The sequence below is a fragment of the Ursus arctos genome, unplaced genomic scaffold (assembly GCF_023065955.2).
Source record: "Ursus arctos isolate Adak ecotype North America unplaced genomic scaffold, UrsArc2.0 scaffold_14, whole genome shotgun sequence".
In the NCBI taxonomy this organism is placed as follows: Eukaryota; Metazoa; Chordata; class Mammalia; order Carnivora; family Ursidae; genus Ursus; species Ursus arctos.
Window position 1 is genome coordinate 61,908,417 of NW_026622808.1, and position 16,450 is coordinate 61,924,866.

Here is a 16,450-nt window from a genome sequence, read left to right on the forward strand (position 1 = left end):
ACACTAAGTGCTACTCTGCTACTATTTTGTCACTATTGCCTCATTTGTGACATTATCCTTAAGACAGGCTTTCATGCACAGCTTCAGTCTTGGATGCACCACTGCATCCATAATATGCTCCAGAACGCTCAGAGGCATAAGAGACTGAAATCGCAAACTACACAAGAGCTTTCCAATGCCCAGGCAGAGCGCATAACAAGAAAAAGTAGAAATCTTTGATGCAGTAATTCAGTGCATCCTTTTTGTTTCTAGGGCAAAACATACATAGCCTCAATCAAACTACCCAGATTTTAACTTGGCCAATCTTAAAGATGTTTCCTAACAGAGACCTAGTCTATTTGCTTCCAAAACATCTTCCAAGAACCATGTAACTCTCAGCTTGATGCTTTACATCTTAAAAAACAAATTAGATTTTTTAAAGAAACACCAGAATGTTCATTGACTGTTTTCATGGCAGAATTGAAAATTGATTTCTCAATTTTAGCTAGGCTGTTTTGGGCCTCTGTGGCTGCTAAAAGGGGAAAAAAAGAATACCGTGATTTAAAAGTTACAAATGAAATCTAAGGAGTTACCACAATAGCTTTGTATACAATAGCACCAAGGGGGACGTTGAGGAAAAAAGGAAAAATAAAAAGGTTGACAAAGCCAATGAAGTTCCCAAGTATTCTGGGGTGGGGGCGGGGGTGGTGGGGGTAGGGCAGAACTCTCCTTCTCTCCTAAAAGGCTCCTAGATCCGACAATGACTTCAGAGAGCAGAAGCCTCTCTGCAGTGATTCTTCAGTACAGAGCACTGACTTGCTACTACACTTACTAAGCACTAGGAAAAACAAGGGTCTCTTCCATTCTTATACCTGCTCTGCTAATGGCTGACACACACAGGGGCAATGAGCAATAAATGATGCACCCCGGCTGTGCTAAGTATGGCAAAGGAAAAGTAGAGAAGCCATGGACAAGAGAGCAGGGACACCTAACTAGTCTGGAGGAGGTCAGGAAAGTCTCCCTGAATCAAGTGACTTTGAGAAACTATAAAGAGAACAAGGAGTAGGAGGTAACAAGTTTAGGAGAAAGCTAGTTAACATTGTAGGGAGGGAACTCCAAGTTGAAGATTCTGCTTCAAAATCACTGATGGCTTCTCAAGGCCTCTCAACCACCATTGGTTTACCTTGGCATTCAAGGCCTTTGACAAGAGACTCTACCGGGAAGCTAAATAACCATAGGGATTTTGTCTTGTTCATCACTACTTCCAGTGTCTTGCATGTAGTATGGCAGCATGCATATTTACTGAAATAATTATCTTGACCCTCCTGCTCTGTCAAACGTCAGTTCCAGAACTGACTCCCCTCCCCATACACCTTGATAGGAACATGGTATACTTTTAAATTACCTGCATCCTTCTTATATTTTCCCATTCATCATCCAGATGAAGTGACCACTTCAATGAGAAGCCTTCTCAGGCTTAGTACAAAACACCCCCATCCAAGACAGAGTTAATTAGCCCTTGTCAAATATCTTTAAGCACTTATCGCAGGCCCTATCATCATTTCCCCAACCATAAAGCAAATTCCTTAACAAAGGGGACTACACCCAACTCATATCTTTGTTCCTAATGAAAATGGAGCAAGCACTCCGCACATATTTTCCTAAGCATTTCTAAGATGTTGCTTCTCTGTTTTCTTGACCCGGATTACTATTGTCTGCAAATATGGTAGACTAGTCCCATCATCCATTGAACGACCTCCCTTATTCAACGTTGGTGAAGGTGCCAATTTGCTTTGGGGACTCCTCTCAGTGTGAGTATGGCCCACGATCTCCTGCCTTATGCCGATCATGTTACATAGGAAAAACAACAAAGGAAATGCCAAGCCCTTGCTGATGGCACATGGCAGTCTTCTCTAAATGTTGTCAAATAATCCAAATTTACAATGAATGAGAATCGAACAAATAGCTTGCAAACTTCCAAGCCTATTTTGCAAGATCAGCATGCATTAAAGTGACTGGTACTTAACAGACGCTAAATAATACACTACATCAAAAACTAAGGATATACTGGGTGGTGACTAACATAATAAAAAATTATTATTAAAAAAACAAATAAATAATATTCTATTGGATGGATGGTTGGATATATGGGCAGAAATTCAGATTTCGGATCTCTGGTGACAAGATTAGAATTACTGGTGATGTGGAATCCTGACATATTTAGCTAATTGCATTTTCACCCCTGCCAAGCTTTTTGTGTCAAGAAGTCCAGCTAACTGGGGCGCCTGGGTGGCACAGCGGTTAAGCGCCTGCCTTCGGCTCAGGGCGTGATCCCGACGTTCTGGGATCGAGCCCCACATCAGGCTCCTCCGCTATGAGTCTGCTTCTTCCTCTCCCACTCCCCCTGCTTGTGTTCCCTCTCTCGCTGGCTGTCTCTATCTCTGTCGAATAAATAAATAAAATCTTAAAAAAAAAAAAAAAAAAAGAAGTCCAGCTAAGTAACATAAAGACAAATACTCCAACGTTCTCCTGGTAAGTTGTTGTGCTAGAGCTGGAGGTGGGACAGAGAAGATGCAGAAAAGTCTCAGATTTTTTTATATCAGTGTTTGACTTGCACAACTGTGACTGCCTCATTTTTTTGGTAATCATATTCTCCATCCTTGGGTTGTCCATCTTTTTGGCTAAGTAACATGCTACTTTTAGATGACAATCAATTGAAAAAAAAGATTTAGGAAAAATCATCAGAAAATGATTTTTTTTAAAATAAGATATAGGAAGTTTACTAGCTTTTTTGAAATTCTGAGTGGAAATTAACAATCGAAGGTAACATACTCATTTGCCATTAAGTGATGGGCTAAGGCCCTTTACTAATGAAACGAACAGGCAGGAAATAGGCCAGTGACCACAGAACTAATAGCTAAAAGTATTTCCTTTTGTTTTAGTAACTGTAAACTATAATATGAAGAATTTCTTCCATTTAAAGTATTTTTAGGGACACCTGGGTGGCTCAGTCAGTTAAGTGTATGCCTTTGGTTCAGGTCATGACCCCAGGGTGTTGGGATTGAGTCCCGCACTGGGCTCCTTGCTCAGTGAGGAGCCTGTTTTTCCCTCTGCCTCTGCCACTCCCCCTGCTTGTGCATGCTCTCTCTGACAAATAAATAAAATCTTTACAAAAAATAAAGTATTTTTAACTAAGCAACAACTGTGAATTATGGTTGACAGGGAAGCAATGGTAGGGGGCAGGGGAGGCACAGATACCACTTAGAATGGGTTCACAGAAAAGTCAGTTTGAGTGAAGTTTCATCAGGCAAGCAATAAACAGTGTTCCTGAGTTTGGTAAGCTTACAAAGGATGGAAGTAATAGGCAGGACCAACCTTTAAGAAATAACCAAAAGTACATTCTTGTATAGTGCGAAGAGATCCACTGAAAAGGGGGGAGAGGGCTATGCAGTCAAATAAAGTTGGAAAACAGTGCAAACAGCATCAGAGAGTTACAAAGAGGCTGCCCAGAGACTTACTCTAGCCCCTGGCTTCTTTCCTTTGACTTGCTCAAGGTTTTAATACGATTTTGAACCTGGTACTAAAAAATAGGCATTTATAATGCCTGAAAGGGAGCCCAATACATAACATGTGCTCCATAAATGAAAAATGAAGTTTGAAAAGAGATTTCAAATGAATAAAAAATGAAACTTTATCTAACAACACAGAAGTCCAGCTCCTCTTTAAAAAATGAAATATCTGACTAAATTAGGGTAACATCCTACAGATAATTATGCTGTCACACGGGGCAAGTGTTTTTCAATGGATCAGGGTTCATGCTGTTCCTTAATATCCTACACTTGACCCACTTTGCTCATTCGTTCTAGATGCTCAGCTGCTATAGGAGAATTCTCTTAGAGAATCACAAAGCACAACATTATGTTAATAGCCCTGAGAAGCCCCGTCCGTGTCCGTGTGCACACGTGAAAAGGTATCTCAGGCATATATGTAGAAATAACACCGCTGAGTCAATGCTATGTATGTAGGGTTCTCTCATGACAATTATACCAGTTTCCATTCTTACCAGAGTAGTCTCAGAATCCACACTTCACACTTCCCCTGGTGTGTGGTATCAGTGCAAATACACTTTTTATTTTGTAATGGCTGAGCATGAAATGCCATCTCTTTATTATTTTAATTTGCATTTTTCCAGTTGATGAGGTTGAGCATTTTTCATGTGTTTAATCTACAAATTACTTTTTGATATCACTTGATTCATTTTTTAAAAATCAGATCATCTTTAATTCATTTGTATATGTTAAAAATGTTGTATAACCATCCTTTGTCATTTAAATATGCAAATAATTTCTCCTAGTTTATAGTTTTTTACCATTTAACTTTATAAATGATATCAGTTTTCAAATCCCATTTATTCCAGCATTGTTTGCTATTGAAAACAATTATAAAGTAAGTAGAGTCCATCAATAAAAAAAGAATTAGAAACCTTTGCTATGTTTATACGAGAAACTATATAGTAATTATGATTACCAAATCAACATAAATATAAAAGCCAAAATGTTATATGAATAACAGGTTGCAAAATGGATATGCACAGATTGATATAATTTTTGTGCAACTGAAAAAACACAAAGCAAAACTCTCTCTATTTTATGGCCAGCTACAGACACAGTAGCTGCATGAACCTCACTGGGAAAGATGCAGACCCACATCAGGGTAACAGCCTGGGTGGGGAGAAGGAGGGAAGCACTTGCAGTGGGGGTGGACAAGTAGGGAAGGCTCGGACTGTGTTTTTCCTATGGGTGGTTGGAGGGGCACCTGAAGCAAAGATGTAAATATATTCATTTGCTATTTTCAAGGCTGTGATAAACTACTGCCTACACTTTCTGTGGCTGTTTAAATCACTTCATTCATACACTGATATGTATATATATCTACATACATATTTAAATTTTTAACAAGAGCTCACAGAAATAGATGGAATATTGCCAATGAACTACACAGTTCCTTATTATTTAAAAAAATAAAGAAATTAAATATGGGATAGAGAAAAGAGGCTTATTCAATCTTACTTATCCAAAATTTTATATTTATTTATGTTTTCCAAAATTCAATGTTTCTCATAATATCCATAAGACTTTTTTTCCTCTCCATTTATTATTATTTTTGTCTTCACTTCCATAGTCTGGGTTATACGTGTTCCATGGAACACACTTGAGAAATGAAGCTTTTGTGAGACAAAAAGTCTCATGAGAAATTAAAGAGAAAACGAGTAATTCACTTGTAGTTCAAGTTAACGTCAAATCCAGTTTGATTTTGACAAAACACCAATAGTAAGATGGATGTCTAACATTTTTAAGTAGCAAAGTAATTCATTCCAAAAACCAGTATCCGTAATACTGCCCCATTATAAACGTCAACTCTTTAAGATACCTTCCTCTGAAAACTACTGATGTAGGTGACTTTTAAAAATTCGATATGGACCCTGCCATATATTCTTAATGTTCCTTGTAACTTTATAAGAAAACTTGTAACTTTACAAGAGAAAAAAATTCTAACTATTTTAAAATACTAAAAGTATATTTCCTTAGAAAGTGTTTCACTGCACAACTATTTTGAGCTAAGCAATTTTCTTTTCTAGTCCATAAACTACATTGCTATTCAAATACATGGAATTATCAGACACCACTGGTACTTATCTTATTTACTCATAAGGCTAGAACATTTTAAAAATAAACATTATAATACATTGGGCATTGCTCTGAAAAGCACATAAATTGCCATTCTAGGACCTACACAACTCCATTAGCATTTTGCTGCAAAGTTCCTCAGCTATTCTGCCAAGAAAGCATGAATTGAGGCTAATCATTTGTATAGAATTTTGTAATTTAAAAATACCTTTATGCATTATGTTGCCAGATGAGAAACTGAACTATTTCATACATTTATGCCATTAACAGGCCACAGGGTAACAATTACTCTACCCATTTTTACAAAGGCTCAGAGAAGTTCAATGTCATTGGACTGGTCTAGGTCACACCTCAAGTGATAGAGCTGAATCAGAACCTGGGTCAGGTGAGTCCAAGTGCAGCATGGTCTTCCTACTATGGTCTGGAGAGCAAACTGTAGATTCAAACATCAGCCTCATTTTGGAATGCTGGTCCCTCCGAGCCTCAGACCCTTCCTATGTAAGGCGGGGTTTATAAACAGCATTCATCTGAAGGCTTACAAACACAAGAAGATAATCCATGCCAAACATCAGTGAATTTCTACTACTATCATTATCGTTTTGAATTTTTTACAACATAACCTCATCTCGATGACAGTTTAATGCAAACCAATGATCCGATTTATGATTTAAGGACAGTATTTTCTAACTTCCTTATTCTTTTGGTGAAGACTCTTGCAGAGAAATTGGTGTTTTCAAGTAACCCGCTTGAGGAATTTCAAATATGTTTTGCTTTTTTCACAAGACCGTTATGCTTATATGGAGAGAGTCACACAATAATCACAGGAGAGAGGTAATCTCAGATATTTAGGTCATTAAACCTCTGGGTTTTTTGTTTGATCCCCCCTCCCCTTTTTTGCTGAGGATAATTAGATTCCCAATTGACAAGGCAGGCTGTGATTATTTCTTGCAACTATCTGCTGGAGTTTTCTAGCGATGATACTGTAAAAGGGCTTCAGAGTAAAGAGAAACATTTAGGAAGTTTTTCTCTTTATACTCAAACCAAGGATATCAGTGAAGACAGTGAAGGCTCTATTGACAATGGGAATCTTCTTAGAAGGCTGGGGCATTACTGACACCATGTATTTATCAAGGAGGATGCAGCATGACCCAGTTCATGGCCAGATTTTCCAGAGGTCCTTAATGTCATATAATTCTATTTTCTCCTCTAATTTCAGTTAATAAATGCAGTGTGATTTAATAGATAAATGAGTGTGAGTCTTCAAATCAGAATTTACCAGGACAGCCTGAATTTTTAATCCAGAAAATAAAATCTGTCTTTTTGTATAGTGTACACATGCATCTATGTATCTATAATATACTGGCTGCACTACGTACTCAAAGTTCAGATAGAAATTCTCTCTCAGTATGTTATTGTGTCTTCTCCATTCTTCTAAATTCCCATATGAATCCCTACTTAAGAGGTGTGGAAGAATTCTTGTTACTTGTTTACATTAAATGAACAATACTATTTAGAATAAAACACAGTAAGTAAAATAAGCCATGGGTAAATGCTACGTGACAGTTACTCTGTGTCCAACAGAAGCTGATGCAGAACCACTAAGATCTAATGAATAAAGAACAGGTCACATCACAGCAATTGTACTACTTGGTATTGAGAACTAGAGTATAATGTAAATCAGTCATACTTTGGGATCTTGGTGTCTTTGTTTCCAGCATGAGGACAGGAAAGACTCTGATTTGCTCATCAGCTGATCATCAGTGCCTAGCCCTATATCTGGCGTATGGTAGGCAACCGATGCATATCTGCTGAATGAATGAATGAATGAGTGAATGAATGAATGAGTAGTACTGGGTTCTAGAATCACTGAACAAAATAGAAAAGTAACTTACTCTATTATTTAAAGAAAACAAATAGAAGGCGTGCATGGTGAGATTTAAGTGAGCCTCAAACATTGGTGGAAATAGTTCCACGAATCACCAGTTACAACTTACTGATGATTACACCGTGTAAGTCAGTCACTAGTAATTTGACTGTGTGAATCCTAACCAGAAGAAGGCACTGGCTGACCTAATCTGTAGTCAACCGAAATTAATCGCAATGACCCGGGACAGAACTGTCCCAGGCAATGGTCACTTATTATGAGAAGGTCTGGGGGAAGATCACACGACAAAATATACTGCAACATGGGTGGGCCCTCTAAGGTTAGGGCCGGCTAATTAGAAAGGATGGCATCCACTAATTAATTTACTAACCATTACAAACCATGAAGAGGGAGGCTGGAGACATCTCAGAATAGAGAGCACAGATGGTTTACGAATTGCTGGGCACTGCAGCTTTTAGTAGACAAAAGCTTAGAAAGAGTCCTAGCAATCCAAAGTGATTTGTGTGTTCCTCACTGGTGCGCTGTTCCATCTTGACATTGCACCCAAGTCATCCCAGAACTAATTCTGCTTCTACCTTTGTGAATAAGGTCATTGCTACAACTGACTCTTACTTTTTATTTTCAGGCCCTGCTGCAAAAAAGAAGTATGTCAGTTATAATAACCTGGTTATCTAACCCGTTTCATTCCATGGAACCATGGAGGAGGAAGACCCTCAGTTATTTCGTCACCCAACCTGGCACAGGACTCTTTTGGTCCTGCCCGCTGCCCATCACCGGAGGAGCACCCCCGGCCAGGAGACCAACGTTAGAGGATCCAAGTGTCCTACACAGCTGCTTTATGAAATATTCTTACTTTATCTTGGCTTAATAAGTCACTGGCATCAGCACTGCCAACTCGGCTGCAATTTTGGACCTTCCCTACCACAGGGAATGTTGAGACTCAAGTCCCACCCAGGCTCTTTAGGATGAACCACCGAGAGCCACAGTGAACGTTTTGGGGCTGACCTGTCTTTCTACGTATGTACTTCCAGACTGCAAGGTTTTGAAATTTTCTGTACAGTTTGTGAGGACTTTTGCACTTTGCCATATAATGTTGTACCTCGGTTCACTGTTTGTTTTCGAATGCCTTGTTTCCACACAGCCCTATTCTCTCAGACGGCGGAGTATGTAGAAAAATTTTGCAACGATTCAAATGTTAGAAAGATCTCGGCAGACAAAAAAAAAAAGGAAATTAAAACCATGTATGTAATGACTTTATGATTATAGAACCACTGCAAATCATGTTATTTTTTTTTAAGACAAAAAAAGATATTTAAAGACCAAAAACTGTGCTGAGAAAGTATGTCCCACCTATCTTTGGTATAAGGATAGGTCTCATGAAAGGAAGATATTGGCTGAACTGAATAGAGGTCTTGATCTTTGGAATGCATGCCAGTAATGTATTTTACAGTACATGTTAATAATTTATGTTCAATATTTGTATTTGTGTTCTCTTTTGTTATTTTAATTAAGGTATATGGATATTTTGCAATAATTTTAATAATGATTAAGCTATTTGAAGAAAAGAATATGGATTTTTCATGTCTTGAGGTTTTGTTCATGCCCCCCTATGACTGACCAGTGTGATAAGGACTTTAAAAAGAAGCATGTATGTTTTTTACTGTTTGTAATAAGTACTTTCGTTAATCTTGCTGCTTATGTGCCAATTTAGTGGAAAAACACCCTTGCTGAAAAACTCCCCCTTTCCATTCTCTTTCAATTCTGTGATATTGTCCAAGAATGTACCAATAAAATACTTTGGTTAACTTTTTTATTTCCTGAAATAAATATTTTTAGTTGTTTATTCCCTTTTAGTTATAGCTTATTTCATAAAGTCTTAAGTCAGGGAACACTGAAAACCACCAAACCTGTTAAAGAAACAAGCCTAAGCTCACAAGTAAAGCCATATCTGAAATGTAGACGAAAAACCTAGAAGTACTAAATGCTCTCATAAAAAAGGAGTGTCACAAAGCCCATGCGTTTTGCTTCCTTAAAATTGAAGACCTGACAACCCTCAGAAATTGACTCAGTAAGCCACCCATCAAAAAGAGCCAAACTGTGGCTAACTGAATATAACAAACATAATAAATAAATAAATAAATAAATAAATAAATAAATAAATAAACAAACAAACAAATAAATAAAGAAATTAAGAAAAAGTGTCAGAGGGAAGAGAAAATAAAGAAATATTAGCTTCAATAAACAATCTGGGGGCAAGTGAGTGAAAAGATAAATGTCCCTGTGAAACTTAACCAAAGGATCTAAGTAAAGATTACTACAACAATGCATTTGTCTGTACTTGCAAACAAATATGGTGGCCATGTTGACAGCAAGATTAAGACTTGGGGTTCCCTAAACTCAAATGTAGGAAATACCGTCATGGATAAACTCACACTAACTTGGGTGTCAGAAGCACAAAAGAATGTCATCTACAGAGGGTGACACTGGTCTTTTGCACTGAGGGCAAGGCCCCAAAATCCATTTAAATGGATTTAAATGGCCCACTGTGGATCTACTTGTGACTGATTTTCTACTGTGTCTAGAATCCACTAACCTCTTGCTGCTCAACCTTGGCTCAGGAAATGTGTACACAAAGACTAGAGATCTCATTTCAGTATCACACTGAGAAAAATTAAAATATCTCCCACCTTTTCCTATCCCTTAAACCCCCTTCAAACGATAGACCAATGAGATAAAAAGCTAATCACAGCAGATAAGAGTTTTGGACCATCCACATTTTCAGGTCGTACAGCCAAACAACCGAGTGTGCAAGCTGGCTCCCCTCCTGCTAGCTATCCTGGGGGACATTACAGAAACATTCTGAATCCTCCATTTCCTCCACTGGAAAACACATTAATAGTGCTATGTATCTCATAGACTTAGGAGGATTAAGAGGAAAAAATCCATGCAAAGGGCTTGGACCACTGCTTGGCCCCTGATTGACTTGCCACATGTGTGAGCTAGTGTCAGCATCACCACGCGGTTACTTCTTGACTTAAAATGAAGGGCACAGCGCTTTCTCATTCCAGACATGCAAACACAATCTGTAGACGAGCACACGGGCAAGCCAGGCTGACTTCTGGCCATGTAGGAAAACAATTTATTTCACCAAGAAATCACGTAAGAGCCTTTCCCAATGATTCCGATGTATAAGCAAGAGTGCAGGTGATCCTATCTAGGATTGGAAAGAGCTACTGCCAAGGACCTTTGCTCTGCCCCTGGATCCTCAGAGATAACAGTGATCAAGACAATGACAAGGATAAAAGTTTAACCTTCTACAGCACTATATAAGGAACTGTTATTTATATACATTATGTAGATTATATATTTACATATACATTTAATACATATTGTATATGTTATATGCATCATATACCTTATGCATGGCATATGCAGTACAATATATAGTTTATATACTTCAATTTATAATCCTCAAAACACAGTTCTAATCATCTTCCACAACCTCCCTTCCCAACCAGGAAGCTGAGTTGAGGTACGTCTATAGCCCAAGGACAGATGTAATAGAAAATGGACGGATAGCAGGCAGCAGAATGAATGCCACGGCCCCCCAGGTCTTCCTGCTCTTCCTCACATATACTTAGCACAGCTCATGTCTATCCTCTCGCCTAGCACTATCTCCCCCAATGCAGCCACTTCCTCAGTATTTCCAGTTTCTTCTTAAACATCATCACATCAGAGGTCTCTTCTGAGCTGATCTAATGGAGGAGCCCTCCTCCCCCTACATCACAGAGAATCCACTGACTTGCTTTACTTATCTATTTTTGTAACATTTATTACCTGACTTTTTAGATTTGTTTCTTTGTCTTTGTTGGTCCCTTTCCGCAATAAGAACTAGGAGAAAAGATACATTATCTGTTTTTTTCCTTGTAATATTCTAGCACTCAGAACAGGGCCTGACAAGGAGTAGGCATTCTGTAAATATCTGTAAAGCAATCAGTAAAAGGAAGAATGGTTGGATGAAGGTAAAGAGCAGGAGAACAGAGAAGGGCTGGAGGACTCTGTGTGGCAAGAAGGGCTGGAGATGGGTCTCTAAGGACAGGTAAGACCCAGGTGATCCAGAGGAAGCGACAGGCGAGACGTGAACATGGCACACTCCGCCTTAGCAGTAAAGGGGAGAACACCTCCTCTGATGCAGTGCGTCCTTTCATCAGAATGTGAATCAGTCTTCGGAAGTGGAAAGTTGATACAGATGGCTGGATGTGCTACGTCAGAAACCCTTTCATCTGAAGAAGGGAGGGAGACAAGATAGCAAGAAGGTACTAGATTCAGAATCACAACTTCTAGGTCAGAGCACGTATCAGCTATGTAATCCTAGGCAATCCACACACTCCCGGGGCCCTTCATGTCCTCATCTTACAACATCAGTAGGACATGGATTCGGGTCTTTTCATCCATCTGGCCACTCTATCTGAACTTGGTCCGAATGTTAACTTCACAATCAAAATGTGCTAACCAAGTCTGAACACAAAACCCTACAACGCTGCTGGAGATAGGGTGGCTGGGGTCCAAGTGGGAAGGAGCACCACTTCTTTGCTGTCAGCATGATTAATGCCTAAGGTATCCCACAGCACTCTTGGCCACCACTTCACACAAACAAAGACAATTAGGCTCCAGTGAACTCAAATCCCTCGATCCCTCCTGCTAATGTTGCTGCTGCATCGCCTCTCATTTGTCATTTCTCTTCTGTAAATTTTCCTTTTGTAAAATTTGCTTTATCATGCCCTCGACTGAATGTCAGTTTAGATCCTGATATTTGTATCTGTTCTCTACCCTTCCACCCATCAGAGTAGTGATAAATCTCCTTTACTAACTCTCAGCAGAGGTAGGGATACTATCCTGGAAAATGACAGAGCCTAGAGCAGGGCCTTCGAGGCTTCTACCAGAGACCCATGACGAGGCTGACTTTGGTGCATTACTCAGCATTAGGTAGATATAAGTATGGTTATCGCTTTAATTAGAAACCCCCCAAAACTGCAGGAACATTCACCCTCTGTTATTTTCTTTTGTCTAATAAAAAATAAGAAGAAAGGAACCAAAGCAAAGGCCATTTGTCATGGCTTGTAAGTATCAACACACTATATCCACACTATTTCTGACTCTGTCACAAAACCTAAGAGACCAACAATCCTATTACTTCATGAACCATGAGTGGCTTCTAGGGTTGTCTTTTTTTCTCAGTATTAATAAATAAGACATCGGCTTGATCATTTTCCCTGTTCCTGCCATGGAATCAAATCAAATCAAGTTCGTAAGTTATTCCCCAAGTCTTCCTCATTGGAAGCTCTGGCCGTGGTGTACCACTTCCGGACTCTGGACACACTCCCATTCCCCAGAATGCCTCAAGGGGAGAGGGGAGGACAGGGCATGCTTGCAACCTACAGCACAATCCTGACATCTTTCCTCTCCCAAACTCATCACCATGGCCTGGGATCACACAATGATTGCTGACCCTGGTTTTGTCCAAACATATTTATTTTGTTGGCTAATGAATAACCCTAGTACTGTCAAAAGACGTTTCTGGGCAAATCAAGCACCTAAGGCTTACAGAATACCTGTTTCTTTCATTCACATGGCTTTCCTGGCATCTGCCTTTCTTTGACTCCAAACCTTTACTCTGCTTCGTGTCTCACATGTGGTTGTGTTTATCCTGGCTTTTTCGTCTTTTTTTCCCCCTTTAAAAGAAATTAGTAAATTAATAAAGTAGAGGCAAGGTACAAATTCTGATTCTTTCCTTTAACTTTTTATCTTATAAAAATGCTTCCCAAACTTTAATGTCCCTATCAATCACCTGGGGATCTTGTTAAAAATGTAGATTCTCATTCAGCACGAAGGACCTCAGATTCTGCATTTCTGGTAAACTCCTTGGGGATATGATGGCACTGCTGGTACCTGAATTGGAGTTTGGTTCTTGACCCTGATTGTACGTTCAATTCACCAAGAGGCTTTCAAATATACCCACGGCCAGAGTCCACCACAGAGGGTCCATTTTAATTGCTCTGGGGTAAAGCTTGGACATTTTTTTTTCTCTGCAAGCTTCCCATGTGTAGGGTGGAGGATTAATGTTCTAATCTAGAAAGTCTCAAGATTTAGTGAGTATCAGAATTCCCTGGAAGGTTTACTGAAACACAAAATGCTAAGCCGTTCCCTCCCCTGCAAGTTTTAACTCAGTACTCCAGGGTGGGAGCTGGTAATTTATATTTCTAACACTTTTCCAGGTGATACTGATGCTGCTGGTCCAAGGACCATACTTTGAGAACCACTGGTCCAATCTAAGGGCCCGTAGGACTTTTCCCACATTCTGGCTTTGTACAAAAGGCTAAAACAAAGCAAAACATAGTTTTATCAGATCTAACTAATTTTTGCACACCTCCACTCATTCTGGACTTTAGGCTTCAAACACTACTCTTATAGGTCACTATTTTGTGGTAGTCTGCATTTTCCCATCTTCCAGCTTTTGCATAAATTGGTTGAAAACCAACTCAATGGAAAGTTTGCTATACACCCATATTTGTCTTTTTAAATCATTTTTCTCTCCTTTCCTGGGATCCTGACCAGAGATTCAGAATTCTATTTCTAAGTGTCTTCTCCTGCTCTTAAGTCTGTCATCTTCCTATATCTGATCTTGGGTTCATTACTATATTTTGACATTTTTGAAATCTGTCTCTCCAAAATCTCATATGTCCACTTGGCCGTGGGCAGGCTGCTACCCCCTGGCTCAGGAGCTCACATGACATTGGTGCTTTCCTCTGTTTTCTTCATGAGGTCTTCCTTGCTGGCCTGAATTTGGTTCAGAAAAGCAATTATTTTCTCTTCACTGTCCCTCGAGTGTTATGATGGGCAGTGGTACAGCATTCAATCAACAAATAATTTGACCACCTACTACATAGTAGGCACTGCTCTAAATTCTTGGGGACCCAGGAGTAAGAAGCCAAACCTCCTGTCCTCAAGAGGCTTGCATTCTAGATGAGGTGTCAAGCATTTCGCAGATGCTGCACTTCTACCCAGAGGTGAGCTCTTCAGGATACACAACCAGATTCACTGTACAACACTCCAACCCAAATCTACACTTCTCTCAATGCATTTCTTCTTTTCCGCCACTGCTCCCTCTTCTACTTAGAAAATGTGGACATGCTGACTCTTTATTTTGCTTGATGTTACTTTGTGTTTTATGCTCCTGTGGGCTCCAAGAGGATATGCAGATCCAAGCAGGCAGATCCCCAGCTGTGTACACACCTGGTTCCATAGTTGCTAAACTGCATTTGTCTCTCAACTGCAGGGACCTATTCACTACAATAAAGGGAAATCCTAGGGAGAAATTATTCTAACTTTGAGTCAGCTAGCCAGCTAGCAGCATCCATTGTTAGAGTAACTGGCATGTATATATATTTTACCTTCTCCTTTGAACAAAGAGCTTTCCAGCCAGTTCTGCACCTGGCTATTGAGCTGGACAATGACACAGTCCATCTTGGTGACTGTCATCTTTCCAGAGGACATTTACTTGCAGAGAAATTGGATCAGGCAAATCATACTGGTCCTTGAGCCAAGGGGGCGGGGCTGCCTTTGCTACTACACAGACTTTGTGTGCATAGAACTAGCATAGAACTAAGTTCCTCAGATACATGGTATGTGCTCAGCACTGTGCTAAGCAATTCATATTCACCTCATTTCATCTTAAAAAGAGCTCTATGTGGGAGAAGTTGATATTATCTTCATGTTAATGTGTAGGAAAAGGAAAGAAAGAATAGTAGAATAATTTCCCTAATGTCATGCAATTGGTAAGTGGCAAAACTGGGATTTGAACCCAGATCTCATTGATGCTGGAGTCAAGACTATTAAATGCTAAATTATAATGTCCAAAATATGCTTTTTTTTTTCACTCCAAAATAAGAATTACAATCACCATAAGCAAAATAAATCCCTAACCAGAATGAAGTAAGGTTTTGACAGGGTAAGTATGAGTATGAACAATACATAATAATTATAATAGGATAGACTATTAAACAGTTTTAGAAGTGATTCAGAAAAACGTTGTAGAAAAATGTTCTTAATTATTTTCAAGATGATTTCCAACTACATAAATACACATATACATGCCAAGATAAAGCTTGAAGGAAAAATACAAAATAAGCTATGCAATTATGAATTATCATTTTTTACTCTTAAATTTTTCCTTAACTTTTTGCTTTCTTTGCAGTGAGCATGCACTGTATTTATAGTTAGGGAGAAAAGTTAGTTTGAAAAATCACCCTATGGATTTTTGCGAAGCTGGCAAAGTAGCACAGCACGATGTTGGCTCCCTACTTAAAATTATCTCTGGACATAGAACAGCTCTTCTGGAACCTGCTTTTATATTAGGATCTCCTTGGGAGCTTTTGAAAAATACTGACCCACAGGCTCCACCCCAGACCAATCAAAACAGAAATTTTGGAGGGACACCTAGGTACTGATGTATTTTTAACCCCCTCCCCCTCCAGTGTGATTTTGAGAGAAACAGAGATGCCAGAGATTAGGACTTGCATGGATACTAGGAATTAGGAATGATGAACCGCCCCACCTACCATAGCACCTGCCTCCCACCTGTCCCCAGTACACACTACCAAACTGAGACACCATACTCCCAATTGAGCAGAATGAGAGCCTAGAAATGGATCTTTTACATAGAGATGAAAAAAGCATTATGTCTGTGAAAAAAAAAAAATGGGAACACTTGTTCATATTATACACAACATAATCAATCCCAGATGGATTAAGGATATAAATGTCAGAAGTAAAAAAGCCTTTAAGAGAAAATACAGGGAAGTGTCTTTCTCACCTTGGGTGTAAGGAATGGTTTCTTAAG

General features: G+C 39.2%; 1 protein-coding gene across 2 annotated transcripts in view; it reads left to right on the forward strand.

Moving 5' to 3' along the window:
- Positions 1 to 9,365, forward strand: part of GRM7 (glutamate metabotropic receptor 7) — an 852,405-nt gene extending 843,040 nt beyond the window's left edge. For both annotated transcript variants that reach the window (XM_057311893.1, XM_044385029.3), the window contains one exon: positions 8,177 to 9,365. Coding sequence is in view for 1 of the 2 variants with exons in the window: in XM_044385029.3 (XP_044240964.1) it covers positions 8,177 to 8,226 (50 nt within the window). In the remaining variant the exon portion in view is untranslated. The remainder of the gene's footprint in view (positions 1 to 8,176) is intronic.
- The last annotated feature ends 7,085 nt before the right edge of the window (positions 9,366 to 16,450 follow it).